Here is an 18,983-nt window from a genome sequence, read left to right on the forward strand (position 1 = left end):
GACACAATTTCCACGTTCGTCGAGACTCAGTGGTGCATGTCCTTAATGGTGTCTTGGAAGATCTCCAACCTCCCCTTGCACAGGCCATTCGAGATGCCCATAATGCTTCTAACTTCATGGTTGATTCAGACTTGGATACCACCGATTCGATTGCATGAGCCATTGGTATTAGCATTACCATGCACTGCTATGATCAACTAGGTTCTCAGGCAATGTCCACTTCTCTTTCATTAACATGCCTTGCCTGTATTATGGCAAGGCTGACTCTGCCTTACAGAGATCTAAGGAGAACAGGGCTACAGCTCGCACTTTGAGCTCACCTGCCTCTCATCACCAGCCACCACAATTGTACATTCCTTTTGGGGCTTTGGTGGGGCAATCCTATACTATCAGCCTGCCCAGAGCCAGCAGGTAAACCAAACTTTTTCATAGTCGAGGCCATGTTGCCCACTGTTGTATGGTAAAGGCTAGCGGCCTCTGTTTTACCACCCCCCTGCAGCCTCACCTGCAAAACCCTTTTAGCTTGCACTTTGCGAGACCCAGACACACAGTGAGAGGAAGGATCTAACAATTCTTACTTGATAGCAAGCCATAATAACAGACAGGTGGCTCTTGCAGCTAGTTTGCAAGGGGTATGCGCTCCCCTTCCTCTCCTCTTCATCGCAATGTCCACGATCCCAACAACAGCTGAAGGAGGACCATTTGTTGTATTGCGGCAGAAAGTACAAGACTTTTTGCTCAAAGTTGCTATCAAGAGGGTGCAAAAGTAGAATGTGGTTGCTATTCCAGCTACTTTTTGGTGCCCAAGAAGGATGGAGGCTTGTGGGCTATTATCCTATAACTGTTCCTCCCCAACTTCATACTCCACGAATAAAAAAATCAAGATACTCACCCTGGCCCAGGTCTTGTCTGCACTTGACCCTGGAGACTGGATAGTGTTCGGACCTGCAGGACGCTTTTTCCCAAATTCCCATCATGCCAGCCCATTGGCACCACCTGCGGTTCATGATAGGATGGGAGCATTATCATTTTGTTTTACTCCCATTTGGTCTCACCAGTGCCCCTCGGGGGTTCACAAAAGTGATGGCAATAGTAGCTGTTCAACTTTTGAGGTCTGGGGTCCCAGTCTTTCCCTACTTCAATGACTGGTTGTTGAAGGCAGGCTTGCCTTGGTCAGTCATAAACCACCTCCAGACTAAAACAAACCTATTTTCATCTTTGGGGTTCAATATCAACGTGCCAAAGTAACACCTGACTCCTTTTCAAGTGCTCTCCTTTATTGGAGCCGTTCATCGGTTTGGTTTTGTGTTTTTCTTCTGGGAAAGAGAGTCTGGAATCTTCAGGCTATTATCCCGATCGTGCAGCCTTGGTCCTGGATTTCAGTGAGGTCACTATACAGTCCCTGGGACTGATGGCCTCTTTCCTGCTGCTGGTCAAGCATACTAGGTGGCATATTTAGGCTAAGCATTAGGACCTGAAGCCTCAGTGAACTCAACATCAACTGACTTTGCTGACCATGTCAAGATATTGGAGGAGACTGCAAAAGACCTGCAGTGGTGATTGCTCCACCGTGATTGGGTCAATGGCAGACCCCCCTCCATTCCCACCCAGAGCTCTTAGTGATGACCGATCCATTGCTCCTGAGTTGGGGTCGCCATCTAGTAGCTGTGGAGGTCAGCAGCCTCTGGTCTCCAACCTTACACTGAAGGCCTTCCTCCCTCACATCAAGGCAAGGCTGGTACAGGTGCTCACAGACAGCACCCCTGCCATGTGGTACTACAACAAACAGGGTGGGGTTGGGTCACAGACCCTCTGCCTGGAGTCCCTGCACCTTTGGCAATGACTGAAATGCCAAAGGATTTTACTGGTGGAGAAACACTTGGCAGGATAGTTGAATGCCAGGGAGTATGAACTCAGGTGTCGGCACCTAGCAGACGACAAATGGTAGTTACACCTGGAGGTGGTGCAAGCTGTCCTCTGCAAATTTGAAGAAACTTGGCTAGATCTAGTCATCAATGCCCAGAGTGCACATTGTCAGCATTTCTGTGCGTTGGAGTTTCCAAGGCATCTCCCACTTAGAGAGGCGTTCATCCTCAAGTGGAACTCGGGACTCCTGAATGCCTTTCTGCCAATGCCAGTCCTGCTCTCAAAACAATCAGGACAGACCAGACCCAAGTTATCCTAGTGGCTATGAATTGAGCATGGCGAGTATGGTATTCAGAATTCCTGGCCTGAGCATCTATTCAGCAACCATACTGCCCCTCTCGGAGAATGTGCTGTTGTAGCAACAGGGAGGTTACTTCACCTGTGCCTTTGCAATCTCTACCTTCATGCTTCCTGATTGAACATTGACAACGGAATACCTTTGACCTTCCTCCAGAAGTGGTTTATGCCTCCCTTGATAAAAAAAGTGTAAGCCTATTTTTGGGTCAAATTTGTGGCTTGGGGTTGTACATGACAGAGAGACCCCCTTCTGGCCAAATGTGTCATGTTTTGTTGTTTGTTTTTCTTTCGACCAGCAAAGCTTTGCTCTGGGCACAGCTGAAGGGAATCTTTAGGCTCTTTCATCCTTTTTATGGTTGCTGGACCAGCCTTCTTAATTTAAGTCACCAGTTGTCATGCAATTTTGGAAAGGGTTCCAATATTTGCGTCTTCTCTCTTTACCATGCCTCCATGAAACCTTAACTTGCTCCTTAGATATCTAATCTGCACTCCTTTTGAACTGCTTCACAGCTGCCTGTTGCAGCTAATTATCCTCTAAAACACTTTAAATCAAATATTGACATGCTTTCTGGACTAATGCTGCTGCAGAGGTGTCCATTTGATTTTCATTCAGGTTCAAGTGTCTAAATAGTTCATCCTGCGCAGAAAAGCAACTCTGTATATCCTGTGACTGCCACACACTTTGAGCTTCAGCAGTCCTAGGCTCAGTGACACACCTGACCTTACTCTGGGAATAGCCCAGGCACTCTGTTCCCTTGAGGCAGATACAATTGAAACTCCCAATACTCCTTCATCTGTCCGACAGTTAATTTCCTTGATTGGGTGGCCATGAGGTCTAGTGATTGCTCCACAGTGGGGAGGAGTGGGGATAGCTGAAATCCAGCTTTACTTAGGCAATGGACACTCTGAGATAAAGTGACTAGGTAGGCACCCAGCTCTATTGTCCATCAGTACAGTGCAAGGAAGAGGAGGGCTGCTATCAGAGTTTCCATTGAAAAGGTATAAAAGTATCAGCCATGCTCAATGGGACTGTAACCCTCTATGTAGCAGAGCTGGCTGTGCAGGCACAGCTTTATATGTTCAGTTGATTAGAGTCTTACCTATTGCCATGGATTTGTGTGATATACATCCTGCCTTGCAGGGACAAGGTGCTGTTATGTTTGTGTGTTGGGCTAATGTGTGATGTGTGGCACTTGCCAGGGCTGCATTCCCCCAGTTCGATCTACCTTTGGGCTTGAAAAGCAAATATAGAGACCTTTGGGATTAAACCTACTGCTGTGGTTTGCAGATTACGAGTCTCAGTTTTAACAAAGTCATCATAGTATTCCAAGTAGTTAGCTTGAGTATCACAAATTGGGTAACATTAACACCTTTTATTTCAAATACAGAATCAACAGACGTGCTGCACAAAGAACCATGAAAACAGGCCATTATTTTTGCAATTTGCTGACACATTAAATGTTTGCAAGGACCAACAACTTGTCAAATCAGCAGGAACATCTGCAGTGAGGTCTCAGATTGCCCTGAAAGTTCACTGCCAGTTGCAGCCAGTACTTAGCTTTCTGTTCAGCAGAGACACTGTGTGTATTAAGTTGCCTTGGGTAGAGTGGAAGGTGGTTGAAACTGGGGACCATTTTAAGGTTTGGTTTGACAGCACAGCTGAGTCCAGATGTAATGGAATCAACCTAAAAAAGAGCTTTCACAAGTAATAAAGAAAGGTGCTTTAAGTCCGCTCACATGCTGATAGTCAGGATTGCATGTTCTGATGGAGAAGTTGAGTCCTTCTACACAATATAGTGAACTGAGTATTTTAGATAACTAGATAATCACAGTCTTGTCTTTCTCAGCCAGCAGCACAGAAGGAGGGGGCATTCATGGGGAATGTATTGTAGTCTCAGCACTCTTTTATTGTTAAGATTAGTCTTCAAAGTGCAGTTTCATCTTTGAAAGCAGTATGGGATGCCCAGGGCTACAGTAATCTACATGGATATTTAGGTCTGATTTGCCAGAACAACTGTTGCCAACCTTAAGTGATCAACAAGAAAGACATTTCAGAGTACTGCTGTCAGAAGGGCTTAGGAAATGATTGGTAAAAATGTGTGTGTTTAAATGTAGAGACGGTTTGTCTTTTACTTTTTGGCATGTGGCAAAGCTCATACTCAATACAGCAGAGCTGTTTTAAATAGAGACAAGCCTACGACTATGGATTTTGGCCTGATCTGGTTATTATGAAAAGTTATGGTAAAGGTAGTAGGCCTGGCATATTGATTGTGAAAAGCATTTGTGAAAGTCGATAGATATTTAAGGATGGATTGATATTACTCTGAATAAAAGCTGACAGATGTTTTTTTTTTTACATGGAATCTCACAGAGTGGTTCCCGGAAGTTGATTGGGTCAAATTTGTGTCCTTCCACCAAAAGGAGTGCATGTATTGCATGTATTGACTTGTGCCAATGCTTATACTCAACACAGCAGAACTGAGTTGGTTATGGCAGCAAGTCAATGATCACGGCTATATGTGCTGGATTTGTTTATTTTGGTTGCCTTGTTGGAAAGCTTGAGCTCAGTACATTAGACCTGAGTTGATTATAATGACAAACCAGTGATAAGAGCTGGAGGTATAATTGCTGTGCAGGGAAATGTTATGCATCATGCTATAAGTCTGGCCTGTTTGTCCTGAAAAGTTATTGCAACGGCAGTAGGCCTGAGTAATTTATTGTGATAAGCAAATGGTAAAGCCAATACACCTCTAACAGTAGATTGTTATCAATGTTACAGTAGAAAGGTATTTGGATACAAGTCATTTCACAGATTACTGTAGCAGGCAAGGGTTTTGGTAATGGCCACCAACTCTTACAAATTCAGGGCGTAGTATTTTACTGTGATGATTCTTGTTAGGCACTGTTAAGAGAGGTTGTTTATTGTTTTGACAACTGCAATTGTTTTTCATATTTGTAACTTTGAAAATGTATGTCTGATGGTGGCTACCTTATACACACTTCAGTATATCTGTGTAGTATATAGTGACAACCCATTGGTGTTGGCTACAGGCTGTATTGGTTCACTTGGGAAAAGTTATGTCAGATTCCTCAGGTGTGATGTGTTTTAAATGAAAAGTTATGATAAAGCAAGTAGTATTTACTGTGAAAAGCTTGTGTTAAAGGCAAAGAGTTTCTACTAGTTAATTGTTATTACACTGTGCTAAAGCCTGGATGCTGGCATTTTGTGACATGGCATCTTGCAGATTACCATTGTAGGCAAGGACTTTGGTGTTGGTGACCAACCGAAACAAACCATGGGTATAGAGGATTGGCACTATGGTAATCCTGATTAGGCTCTATTTGTGGGAATTGTATATTGTTTGACAACTGTATTTAGTGCATATTTATACTTTTATTACAATATACCTGACAGTTGCTGTCAGAAATGGGATTTCCGGGAAGGCTGGGGCTAAAGCCAGAGCCAGGCAAAAACCACCACTCTAGTCAGGATAATGGAGTTACACTTCTAAAATAACCTCTGTTCACCCCTTGATAGCTTGGCACGAGCAGCCAGGCCTATCTTAGAGGCAGTGTGTAAAGAACTTGCACATAACCAATGGTAAGATAGCAAACGCACTACAAAAGGACACCATACCAGTTTAGAAAATTAGCCAATATTTTTATATATACTTAAGACAAGACCAATCACAATAAAAATCCACAATACTATACTTAAAAGTTCACAGTTCAAAAATACGTTGATTAAAAAGAGTTCCTTGTGGGGATAGCTCCGTCCGGGCTACCACGGCATCAAGAACACACAAATCCAAAAACGATTCTGACTGACTGCGAGGTCGCAGGCCAGCTACGGTGTCGGGAAGACCCACAAACAGTACCTTTCAGAGATGCAGGGCGATGGGGCTCTTGAAGTCACTCACGTTGCAGGTCGAGCTTCTTGCTGATCAGGACCGCTGGCGCCAACAGGCGTGGAGTGGTGCGGTGCAAAGGACAGTGGCGCGGCGTGCGGTGCCCCCAGGTCACGGTGGGAGCAGCGGCTTGGTGGCGGCGTCAGATGGTGTCATCGGTGAGACCAGGGTCGTGGTGCGAGATGAAGGTGGTGCTCATCACGGTGCTAGCAGGTCACGGTGCAAGCAGCGTTGTCGTCGTTGGTGAAGCGCTGTCGTTGGCTGACGAGCGGGAGTCGATGGTACCGGCGTTGGTGAGCCAAGGCTGCGGTGTGGGAGGAGGTTTTCGTGTAACTTACGAGCGGTGCCCCCAAACCATGGTGCAAGCAGCGGCGTCGATTTCGGCGGGAAGTGGGGGCATCAGGTAGGCCACGGCGTCGTGGTGTAACGAGGCGGTGCAGAGTGCGGTGCCCACAGCTCACAGTGCGAGCAGTGGCTCGGTGATGGCATCATCAGGTGTCCTCGGTGAGACCAGGGTCGTGGTGCGCCGTTGCGTCAGTGCTCTCTGTGGTGCCAAAGCTTCGGCGGGAAGCGAGGCGGAGTGCGGTGCCCACAGGTCGCGGTGCGAGCAGCGGCTCGGTGATGGTGCCGCCGGTGAGACCATGGTTGCGGTGCCCTTTGCGGTGCCTTCAGGACATGGGTTTGGCAGGGTCGTCGTAGACGTCGTCGAGTTGGTGTTCCTCGGGTTGCAGCACAAAACACACAGTCCCCAGTGCTGCTGGTCGAAGAACCTGAAGTCTTTGCTGTTCCTGAGACTTCGTGAACAGGGGGCAAGCTCTACTTCAAGCCCTTGGAGAGTCTCACCAATTCGGGTGCAGAAAGTCCAGTCCAGGCCTTTCACTGCCCAGGACATAAGCAGCCACTGCAGGTCAGCCCAACAAAGCACGCAGCAAAGCAGTCGGCCCTTTTTGCAGCTTCTCTTCTTCTTGGCAGTTCTTGTCCAGATGAGTTCTAAAGTTCAGGGGTCTGGGACCCAGTATTTGTATCTAAAAACCCTTTGATCTTCCAGGCAGAGGGTGTCTGTGTCTGGCCAGAACCAGTTGGGCCTTCTCTGGCGTGAATTCCTGGCAGGAGGTGGAGCCGGCTTTGTCAGAGGCAGACCAGGCCCTTTGAGGTGCAAGGAAATCTCCTTACTCTTCCCCCCATTGCAACCCAGGTCTATTTTGCCCTTTCCTGGCCTACCTAGTCTATCGGGAGCCACCCTGCTTCCTAGCCATCTGTTGTCCAAAACCCAGACAGGCAATCCACAATCCAGCAGAGGCACATGAGATGACCGAGCAAAATAATACCCACTTGCTAGAAGTGGCCTTTATGAACCCAGAATAAAAAAAAGGGCATCCTCGCTAAAGGCTGCGTCTTTAGACGCTGAGTTCAGGTATACCAAACTTCATTCACTTATACCTTTTTGGGGCTACGTATGTGGGTGGCACAATCTGTGCTGCAGGCCCACGAGTAGCGGTTGACTCACAAACCCCGGCACCCGCAGTGCCCTTAACTGGGGACTGACAAGTAAGTCAAACATACAATCTTAACACAATTTACCACAGGAGCACCAGCACTTTACCACTGATCAGCAGTGCAAAAAGTGCGTAGAAACTTTACACCAGCAAGAACAGAGTAAAAACCGGGAGGGCAGAAAGCAAAAACGCGGGGGAAACACGCCAAAAGATGCCAAGTCTAACAGTTGCCTTGTGGGAAGACTTATGAACAACACAGTAAGTCTGAGTTGATTATGGGGACAAGCCAATGATACAGGTGAGATGCCTCATTGTTTATAATGAAAAAACACAATAAGCTTGACATATTGAAAATCATATCTTAAAGTTAATAGGCATTTAAGATTAGTTTTTACTCTGTATGAAACCTACAGAGAGTTATTTTGTTACATGAAATGTCACAGATTACCTTTCTATGCAAGGATTTTGGTGCTGGTTCAATGCAGGAACCTGGCTTTTTATGTAGTAGTGCCAGTGTAAGGGCACACCATCCAAAATGTCCAGACAACCCTTATTGGTTTACAGGGTTTACTTTAATAATCCCAAGGGCTCTACTTGTGGTAGTTTGGTCAAGCACCTTTGGCTTATCAGGAGATTGTTCAGCATTTATTGAACACACAGAGTTAATAAATGGTACACACATTTAAGTAGAAATCCGCGACCAATTTCTAAAACTGAAGTAGCTTTTTATGTATTTTTAGATATTAAGATTTTTAAAATAACTTCCGTACTTTCAGAGATGTCAATTTTAAACATAAATAGCAAAAATAGGCGAACAACATTTATTCAGGTATAGCATCGAACTCTATAATGTTAACCTATGGCAGAAAAACGCATTTAGCATAAAAGTATTTGTTGTCGAAGTTGAGAGGTACCCTTTTGAACTTAAGGTGCTAGTGGGCAAGGTCCAAGGAGCCACCCGCAGTTTTAGCTTGCCTGCTCTGGGGCATGTAGGTGCAGAGGTTCTGGTTAGGATGGCAGCCTCGATCGCTACACTGGTAAAGTCAATGGTACCTGAAACAAAGATGCTGCAGTGGGAGACAGTAACAAGTCCAAAAGAACCCACGGGAGGGGGGTACGTTTGTGAGGGCCTCTAGGCAAAGGGGACACAGTCAGGAGTTGTGTACTCAGACTGTGGAGCTCACGTGCAGAGGTACTTGGCAGGCTGGCCACTTGCGTTTGACACTTTCAAGGTCATCATCAGTCAGTTCTGTAGAGGGATAAGAAAACAAGACAGCAAGGCCACACTCGAAATGGGTCTTATCGGTCCTGAAGTCCTTCATCATACAAGTAGTTTTCCACTGCAGTGTTGTCCAGACTGGACAAAAAACAAACCTTAGTTGGTGCAAGTGCCCCGGTACTCAAGGTATTGGTGCAGGGGGGCTCCTTGAGGTTCTAGCAACTCTTGGTGGAGAGATGGGACTGACCTGTAAAAGCCAGAAAAGACCTCCTCCTGGTGTGCTGCTCCTTTGGTCAGCACAATGGCCAACAACACGGTGTACAGGACAAGTGAGGTTGGTGCCTGAGGTTGCAGGGTAATGGCGCCTCCATCTAAAGTAGTTGCTAAATGCTTGACAAAGTGCTGGACATTCCTTAAAGTGTTATGGAGGATGCACAGCTTTTGGACGAGTTGAGTCTTTGAAATCATCGAGGTAACATCAGCCAGCCAGGGTTTAGTGTCTGTTTTGGAGCAGGTCCTCAGCTCTTGTGGTCTTGGCTCTTCTTTGTCCTTCTTCTGGTTCTAGGTAGTCGTATCTGTCAGTCTGGTGTTGAGGACTCCATAAATACTCAATTAGGGGCGCCTAGGGGGATAACTAGGTAGTAGCCAATGTACTACCTACCTCTGGGGTGAGTACACCCACTATATGACCTGTGGGGAGTGGGCATAACCCTGACCCAGAAATCTCTATTTCATCAAAAAACAAGATGGTGAAACCCTTCTTTTGCTGATTACTTCAGGGAGCCCACCTTAGGGGCGTGACTAGCCTGTAAGTGAAACATGCCTCCTGAGTATCTAATTTCCTGTCTGCTGTGGTGTCAAATGGACTCTAGGGCAGGGGGCGGCATATCTCAGGTCTGGGGGAAAGCCAGGGTTGCAGATGAAAGGTGGCAGAGGTTTTGAAGCCTTTGGTCTTTATATGCTAAAATGTTATGAGAATAAATTGTTTATTTAATTGATCAAAATGCACTCATACTATGATGCCTTTAACATTTTAGCAAATTAAGCAGGCAACTATAACAAAACAAAACTCTTACATGTAAATATTAGCATTATATACAAATATATGTTAACATATGCCTGTATTTAAGGGAGTCTCATCTGTTTTCACATCCCCAATTTTCTGATTTTTTCTGATTTGAAAACAAATATATAAACAGGAAATAGATTGTTTTCTCTCTGTATTTATCTGCAAAAATCAATAAAAATGGAAAACTGGAAGCCTTAAATATGATGCACCTTGTCTTAGGGCTAATATTTCGTGATCACTATGAACTCAGCTCATGCCGCCAACAGGTGTTTCGTCAAGGTGACTTCTTCAGGACTATCTACAGTGATTTTAAATGTAAAACATGAGAAATAACCAGAAGATTGTTGATACAGAACCTTTGTTATATACAGTAAGTATTAAATGTCATAAGTCACAAAAGTGCGTCATGGAGTCTCAGTCCGTATACAACATCAACGAATAATCCGCCAAATATTGACAGGGCGGCAATTAATATATTTATAAAGTGAAAAGTAAATAATTGGCCACAGACCAGAGTGCTGGATTCCAGCCGCATAGTAATGCGCACAGCATTGAAATCCTGAGCAAAGTGCATCCATCCAGGGACAAGCCCCTATGTATCCGAAGCAGCAGTTCTCTTTCTCCCTGATCCCTGTCCTTCAAGAGTCCTTGTCCTTCAAAGCTCCACATTTCATGTTTGAATGGATGAATGGGTTAATGTGGACAGACAGAGCAGATAAGTAGACGGATAACCATGCATGTGGGTAACCAAGGATAGCATAGGGCAGCAGGGAATTGCTCCGTTGCTTATAACCAATGAAGGGTAGCTCTGCTGTCTCGAACTGATTACGTAACTTTGTTGCCAAAGGTGAAGAATGACTGTATTGACTGTGTCATTGAGGGAGTTCTGGTATCTCACAGATGTTAGGCAGCTCTGCCGTATGCACTGAGTGAAATAATCCATAGAGCGTGGGCTTCATTTACCAGAGGTAAGGGGTAGTTCTTCTGTTGGTGGCGAGTGGTAGCTGTGCTGACTCTGGCAGGTAGTTCGGCTTCTGTTGCTGGTGAGAGATAGCTCTGATGTCTGCCCTGAGCTAAATATCAGCCAACAGAGCACGGTATTGATCTGACATATGAGGGATAGTTCTGCTGTCTGTGAAAAGTGATGGACAACTGAGCTGACTGTGGCAGGTGATGGGCATCTTGGGACTGCCTGTGGTAGTTGAGTGATAGCTGTGCTGTCTGCACTGGACGAAATATCTGCAGGGCATTAGATTGGTCTGGAAACTATGAGTGGTAGTTTCATTTCTGACTGTGGCAAGCGTGGGGTAGTTCTGCAGCTTGCAGTTTGAGACCGGTGAGAGAGATCTCGGCTGTCAGCAATGAGGGTGAAATAAGAAGTTGAGTAAGGAATGGCTTTTCTGATTGTGGCAGGTGCATTTGTGGTGTATCCCACTGGTTGGCAGACTGTTCTGAGCCCTGGTGGTCCAGGTTTTGCATTAAATGCTGCTGAGGGGTCGGAGGATGTGTGTCACAGTCAGTAAGGTAATAAACATCTGTTATTCAGCGCCAATATGCCCCTTTGTGGGTGAACGTGTGCTTTACAAATACACATGTTATAACATAAGTAAGACAAACAGGTGAAAACTGCATCCGGATTGAGATTCAGTGGGTGCAAACTCATCAGTGTGACTCCTGTCTAAACGTCACAGTTGGGCTGGCTTTGTGTTTTACAGCTTAACAATATTCTGGAAGGATTTTTCTGCTTGGGTGGTGGCTTTCTGTGTCTTACTATAATATACTTCGGGATCTCTTTGTGTTTTTCCAGTAACATTGTGTTTTTCGGTTTCAGGGGTCATGTCACAATGTTGTTGGCGTGGCGCTGTATTTCATACTGTAGTCTTGTATTCTGCATAATTAAACAATTTTGTGTTGTTGTAGATTTTTTGTTTTATTCTATGAAAATATTTTAGGGGCGTTCCAATACCACAGTGACGTGCTTTTATTTGCAGGGTTGGCTTTGTGTTTCATAATCTAACAGTTTGTTTTTCTGTTTTTTGGCTAGCTCTGTGTTTCATTCAGTATCGATGTCTGTTCTCTATTGTAGGGTTGGTTTCTTACTGCAATGCATTTCTTGTTGTGTGGCAGGTATTGTTATGTATTTGTCGTGTGATTTGCTTTGTGTATTCTTCTGTATAACAAAGAGTTTTTCTATTCAAGGAGAGGACATGAAGATCCCAATTGTGTGTGTGGTGTTGGAAGGAGGACCGGGCACCCTGGATGTAAGTATCGCTAGATGGAGGTAGGAGCACAATGAACATGCTTGAAAATGGTGGTTAAAGGGAAGGGAGCGTTAGGCAGGGCATCAGCCCACTGGTTGCACTTTTAAGGAGAACAATACCAAGAAGTAGGGGTGGCGCACTTTACCGGATCAATGGATATCAAGGGATATGTCATTTTATCTTGTTGTCTATAGTTGCAACAGAGTTTCTGCTGCACAGCAGAAGAGTGCTGGCTTTCCTGGCCTTTGTGTGAATGGTGTCCATGTGTGGGGTTCCATGAGTGGTCTCCATAATGAATTTACCACATTTCTTAGTGTCTTGACTGTCTGGATCCTGGCAGTACTATATCACCCCCGTAAACGACCATAGACTAAAGATAATCCATGCCACACTCTTTTTCCAGGTGAGGAATATATAATGCGTGTTGCATTCCCATTGTGATAAACAAGGGGATCCTCTTTGAGGTGCTGAAGTGCGCCCAGATTTTCAAGACCCAACTGGGTCTCAAGCATGAGCATGCATTTGGGTTCACACCTACTCCAGGAGCTAGGACCCTCTTCTACTATGAGGCTACAGATCACGGGGGTAGGTCCAAGCCTCTGCTCCGTCTGTTCTTACCCTACAAAGTGTCCGAGGATATTCTGTCTCTCATCCTAGAAGCTTTCCTGGTTGAACCTCAGGGAGTAAAACAGACTTGCTCACTAGATACTGAGAGCCTGATGTGGGGTGAACTTTCACGGCCGCAGCTCAAAGTAGAGATTGAAGATAGACTTCTGTCACTGCTGTCTGCCCTCTGCTTCCACTGTGGGAACTACCACTGAGGACAATGTAGTAACTGCCTCAGGCCATTCCACAGAAATAAAAACAAGCATTGTCACAGCCATTGGCAAAGATGAATCTCTAGTGCACAAACACGTGCAAATAGATCAACACCTCCACAGCTGCCATTTACACAAAGTCCTTCCATGATACAGGTACCCATGTGCACAGACCAGCACAGATACAGGCCTCATTGCACACAGTAGGGTATAGGGTGATGTTCAACAGTGGGTGACAGGGTGAGGAGTGCTGCATGGGACCTAAGGGGGAGTGCATTGGGAGGCAAGCACTAGTGATGCACCTCAGAGCAAACACTGTGGGTGCGTGTCAGGGGCGAGGTGCCTCAAAGTGTAGCACCGATTCAGGTGCCTTTGGATAGCACCGTGTGAGGTGCCTCAGAGCAGCACCAAGTGATGTGCCACTGAGACACACTAAGTGAGCTACCTCTGACAAGCAATGTGCGAGGTGCTTCAGTGGAGACATTGTGAGTGCCTCATTATAACAGTGCATATCATGCATTAGTTGAACAATGGGTGATGTCAGTAGGGGAGCACACAGCTGTATTAAGCAGGAGTGATGCAATTCAGAGGCACCCTGGGTGATGTGCCTCAGTGGAGCCCTGGGTGATGTGCCTCACTGGAGACCCGGGTGATGTGCTATGGAGGAGCACGCTGCTATATAAACTATGTGTAGGATTAATGATACAACTTAGTTAATTGTTGAGTAACTCATCTCTGGGAACCACTGAACCACTGGGTGATGCGCCCCACGAGAGCCGGTGCCCCTGGAACAAGGGCTCCTTTGACACTGAGAAAATCCATCTGAGTTCTATAGTTCAAATATGAGAGACCCCTTTTAAATGCCTCGTACACTTTATGTATATTCTGATGAAAGGTCAGAAGAACTAGCTTTAGTTCCCCAGTGGTAGTTCCATGGAATAGTGGACTCCAGTGACTCATGGCCCCATCATCGGGCACTGGATGCTAACCAGAATTATCATGAGTGTTGAAGGGTAAGTGCGACTGAGAAGAATAGGACGACTAGTAACTGGGATTACCACACATACCAAACTGAGAGTGCTCAGAAAACTTTCAGGACTGCTAACCAGGATTACCACAAGTACCAAACTGAGAATGTTCAGGAGACTAGACGGACTTATAACTAGGATTTATAATGTGTGCCAAAGTAAGAACAGTACTCAGGAGAATAGGACCACTAACCAGGATTACTATGAGTACCAAAGTGAAAATACAGGTCTGAAGATGGGTAGGACTACTAGCCAGGTTTGCCATGTGTCCTGAAGTGAGAATGTGACTCAGGAGACTGGGACTACTATTAACCAACATTATCACAAGTATTGATTTGAGAGTGTGACACAGGAGACTTGGAGAACTGCTCACCAGGATTACCATGTAGGCTGTTGTGAGATTTCCGCTCAGGAGACTAGGAGAACACAATTCAGGATTACCACGAGCCCTGAAACGAAAAGGTGACTCAGGAGACTAGGACAACTGCTGACAAGGATTACTAGGAGTGGCAAAGTGCGAATGCAGCCAATACGACTAGGAGGACTGACAACCAGAATTACCACATGTGCACATGTCAGGGTGATGCTCAGAAACTAAGTCTACCTGCTAGGACTACCACAATTTCCAAAATCAAAATGTGACTAAACAGTAGGAGCAAATAACTCAATATCAATATCAGGACTACTAGCCAGGATTAAAACGTGTCCTGAAGAGAGAATGCAGCTGGGAAGAGTAGAATGACTACTAACCTAATCAGGATTACCACATGTCCTGAAGTGAGAATGTGGCTCCATAAAGCAGAAGGATTAGTAGCCACGATTACCATGTGTCCTGAAGGTAGAATGTGGCTCTGACGAGTAGTAGAACAACTAGCCAGGATTACCACGTGTCTTGAAGGGGAACAGCCATTACAACGCGGTTTTTTCCACGCGCAGCCTTTACATCGCATGCGTTACAACGCATGCGATGTTACAACGCAATGCCATTACAACGCAAGTCTTTACATCGACTTGCGCTAGATGGCGTGCTAACATTACAAATAGTATAGTTTACTATCCTAACACCTTCCCTACTGTTAAGTGGACTGGAGTTGGAATAGTAAATTACACTTTTCTAATGTTAGCACGCCATCTAGCTCAAGTCGATGTAAAGACTTGCGTTGTAATGGCATAGCGTTGTAACATCGTATGCATTGTAACGCATGCGATGTTACTGCACGCGTTGTAATAACACGCGTTGTAATGTCATACATCCATCTTGAAGCACAATGTTGCTCAAAAGAGTAGGTGGGCTACTACCCTGGATTACCACAGCGCTTGAAGTGATAATGCAGCTACAAAGAGTACTTACCAGAATTACCACGTGACATTAAGTAAGAAAGTGGCTGCGAACAGTAGGAGGACTACTAACCAGGATTACCATGAGTCCTGAAGTGAGTATCAGCTCCAAAGTGTAAGAGGCCTACTAGCCAGTATTACTGCAGGTCCTGAAAATAGAATGAGTCTGAGAAGTGTAGGAGGACTACTAGCCAGGATTACCATCTGTCCTGAAGGGATAGTCTTGCTCAGAAGAATAGCAGGACTACTAGACAAGATTACCAGAGGTCTTGAAGGGATATTGTGGATCAGAGAAGACTACCTACTATCCAGGATTACCATGTGTCCTGAAGTTAGAATGTTGCTCCAACGAGTAGGAGGACTACTAGCTAGGATTGACATGTGACCTGAAAGTAGAATGTGGCTCTGACAAGTGGAAGGACCACTAGACAGGATTTCCACAGGCCGTGAAGGGAGAATGCAACCCAAAGAGTAGGAGAACTACCATCTAGGATTACTACAGGTCCTGAGGGGATATTGTGGATTATAGGAGAAGGAAGACTAGTATCAAGGATTACTGCAGGTTCTCAAGGTAGAATGTGGCTCTGAAGAGTGGGAGGACTATTATCCAGGATTACCACGTGCCATGAAGTGAGATTGTGGCTCAGAGGAGAAGTAGTACTACTAACTGGGATTACCAAGGGTCATGAAAATAGAATGCAGCTGCAAAGAGTAGGAGGACTACTAACCAGGATTACCATGTATTCTGAAGCGAGAATTCGGCTCCAAAAAGTAGGAGGGCTACTCGCCAGGATTATCATGTGCCCTGAAGGTAGAATGTAGCTCAGACGAGTAAGAGCACTACTAACCAGGATTACCACTTGTCCTGCAGGGATAATATTGCTCATAAGAGTAGGAGGACTAATAGCCAGGATTACCACAAATCTTGAGTGAGAATTTGTCTCCAAATAGTAGGAGGACTACTAGCCATTACCACGGGTCCTGAAGGGAAATGAGGCTGTAAAGAGTTGAAGGACTACTTACCAGGATTATCACTTGTCCTTTAGAGAGAATGCAGCTGCGAAGAATTGGAAGACTAGTAGCCAGGATTAACATGTGTCATGAGTGAGAATGCGGCTCAGAGGAGTAGTAAGACTACTAACCAGGATTACTAAGGGATCTGATGAGAGAATGATGAGGCGAAGGGTAGGAGGACTGCTACACAGTTACCATGTATCCTAAAGTTAGAATGCAGTTCCAAAGAGTAGTAGGGCTACTAGCTGGGATTGCCATGTGTCCTGAAGGTAGAATGTGGCTCTGACGAGTAGGAGGTCTACTAGCTAGGATTACCAAGTGTCTTAAAGGGATAATGTTGCTCAGAAGTGTAGGAGGACAACTAGCCAGGATTACCACAGATCCTGAGTTTAGGCTGCAGGCCTCTGAAGTATGGGATGACTACCAGCCAGGAATACCACAGGTCCTGAAGGGATATTGTGGATCAGGCAAGAAGGAGGATTACTATCCGGGATAACTGCAGGTCCTGAAGGTAGAATGCAGCTCTTAAGAGTAGGAGGACCACTAACCAGGATTGCCATGTGTCCTGAAGGTACAATGTGGCTCTGATGAGTAGGAGGCCTACTAGCTTGGATTACCATATGCCTGAAGGAATATTGTTGCTGAGAAGAGTAGGAGGACCACTAGTGGTCCTGAAGTTGGAATACAGGGATCTGAAGAGGGGGGAACAACTAGCCAGGAATACCATAGGACCTGAAGGGATATTGCGAATCAGGGGTAAAGGAGGATTACTATCCGGGATTACTGCAGGTCCTGAAGGTAGAAGAGTATGAGTACTACTAACCAGGATTACCACGTGTCCTGAAGTGAGAATGTAGCTCCAAAGAGTAGGAGGGGTATTAGCCAGGATTACCAGGGGTCCCGAAGGGATATTGTGGATTAGAGGAGGAGGATTAGTAGCAAGGATTGCTGCAGGTCCTGAGGTTAGAATGTGGCTCTAAAGAGTAGGAGGACTAGTAGCCAGAATAACCACATGTCATGAAGTGAGAATACAGCTTGGAGGAGTAGTAGGACTACTACCCAAGATCCTGAAGAGAGAATGAGGCTGCAAAAGGTAGGAGGTCTACTAACCAGGATTATCACGTGTCATGAAGTGAGAATGAGGCTGGTAAGATTAGGACAATTAACGAGGATTACCACGTTTACTGAGGTGAGAATGTGGCCCAGATGCGGGCAGGGTCCATCCTGGTAACTGCCAGGTAATACATGCGATTTTCTTTGTCTTGTAGTACAAAAATAATTTTTAGGTGTAATGTTTTGTATGCTGTGAAGCATAAGATATGGCATAACCTAATAGAGAGAGTTTCTAGTGAGGGGGTTAATCAAAACAGAATTAGTGACTTTGTGTTTGGTTGATTTTCCTTCATAAGATTTCTTGTGAATGTGGCTTTCTTCACTGAAATGACATTTGCTGTTTTCATTGATTTATGGGGAACAAGTGTGGTCTTTACAGAAATCATTTGAACTTTCCAATGTATTCCATGGGCCACAAGGTTAATTCAGTTAATCTCTCTTATCTGTCTTTTATCCCATTGCATGGGGCCCTTTGCATCAGAGGGAAGATGTTTCAGAGGAGCACAGTAAATGAAAATGTGTGAAAATGCTACTTAAGACGCATACTTTTGTGCTTAATGTGAGATGCCAAAAATCTCAGGGAAAGTTTAACAGCAGCAAAACATGTCAAATCATCATAGACTAGAAAGATGTTTATATTTTTTCAGTGGCTGCCGTGTAACCCATGCCAAGTTTAACAGTGGGATCCTTTATCATTATAGGTATATGGCTAGCAATCCCAGCTGATCAAAGAATGCTAACCAAAATAAGACATGGGTCACATCAACAGGATTTTTCAGTCAGACCATATTCACTGTCTGTGCACCAGCCTTGTCCCCTTCCTGCATATTGCCAGAATCCACCTTAAAGTGCACTAATCTGGGCACCTGAACTGTACATCGCTGTGTGCTCCTCTCAAACACATCACCCAATGGTGCTTTTTGCATCAATAGGGCAAAATACCTCGTTGTGCTTTACTTTAGTGTCTTTTACTGCATGTCACGCTATGCTCTTCTGATGCCCAAAACTGTGCTGCACATCACCCTGTGCTCACCTTTGTCCATCACCCAGTGCTCCATGCTGCACTATCATCCTCTTCTCCCTGTCGCACTGTACCCTAAACTCCCCTGCTAGCTATCCCTCTGTGCTCTCCTGGTGTACATCACCCTGTGCTCCCCTGCTGCTTCATTTCATCCTGTTCTCCCTGCTGCAAGTCATCCTCTTTCCCTGCTGCATGTCACTCTGTGCTCCCCTGTGCACTTTGATTTGTACCTCTTGCTGCACATGATTCTATGCTCCCCTACTGCACCCTGTGCTCCCCTGCTGCACTTCATTTTGCATTTTGTAGTACTTACTGCACATGATCGTTTGCTCCCCTTCTGCACTTTATTTTGTATCGCATACTGCACATGACCCTTGTCCCCCCCTGCTGCACATTACGCTGTGCTCCCCTACTGCACTCTATTTCGTATCCCATGCTGCACATGTTTCATTTCCCATCTGCTGCATGTCGCTCT

At 45.4% G+C, this 18,983-nt stretch overlaps 1 protein-coding gene across 3 annotated transcripts in view; it reads left to right on the forward strand.

Annotated features, from left to right (window-relative positions):
• The window catches only part of LOC146808495 (transient receptor potential cation channel subfamily M member 2-like), a 1,799,999-nt gene that overhangs the window by 444,961 nt on the left and 1,336,055 nt on the right, over positions 1-18,983 (forward strand). For all 3 annotated transcript variants that reach the window (XM_085623580.1, XM_085623581.1, XM_085623582.1), the window contains one exon: positions 12,115-12,176. In XM_085623580.1, the coding sequence (XP_085479706.1) occupies positions 12,115-12,176 (62 nt within the window). The remainder of the gene's footprint in view (positions 1-12,114; positions 12,177-18,983) is intronic.

The sequence above is a fragment of the Triturus cristatus genome, chromosome 8 (assembly GCF_964204655.1).
Source record: "Triturus cristatus chromosome 8, aTriCri1.1, whole genome shotgun sequence".
Classification (NCBI taxonomy): Eukaryota; Metazoa; Chordata; class Amphibia; order Caudata; family Salamandridae; genus Triturus; species Triturus cristatus.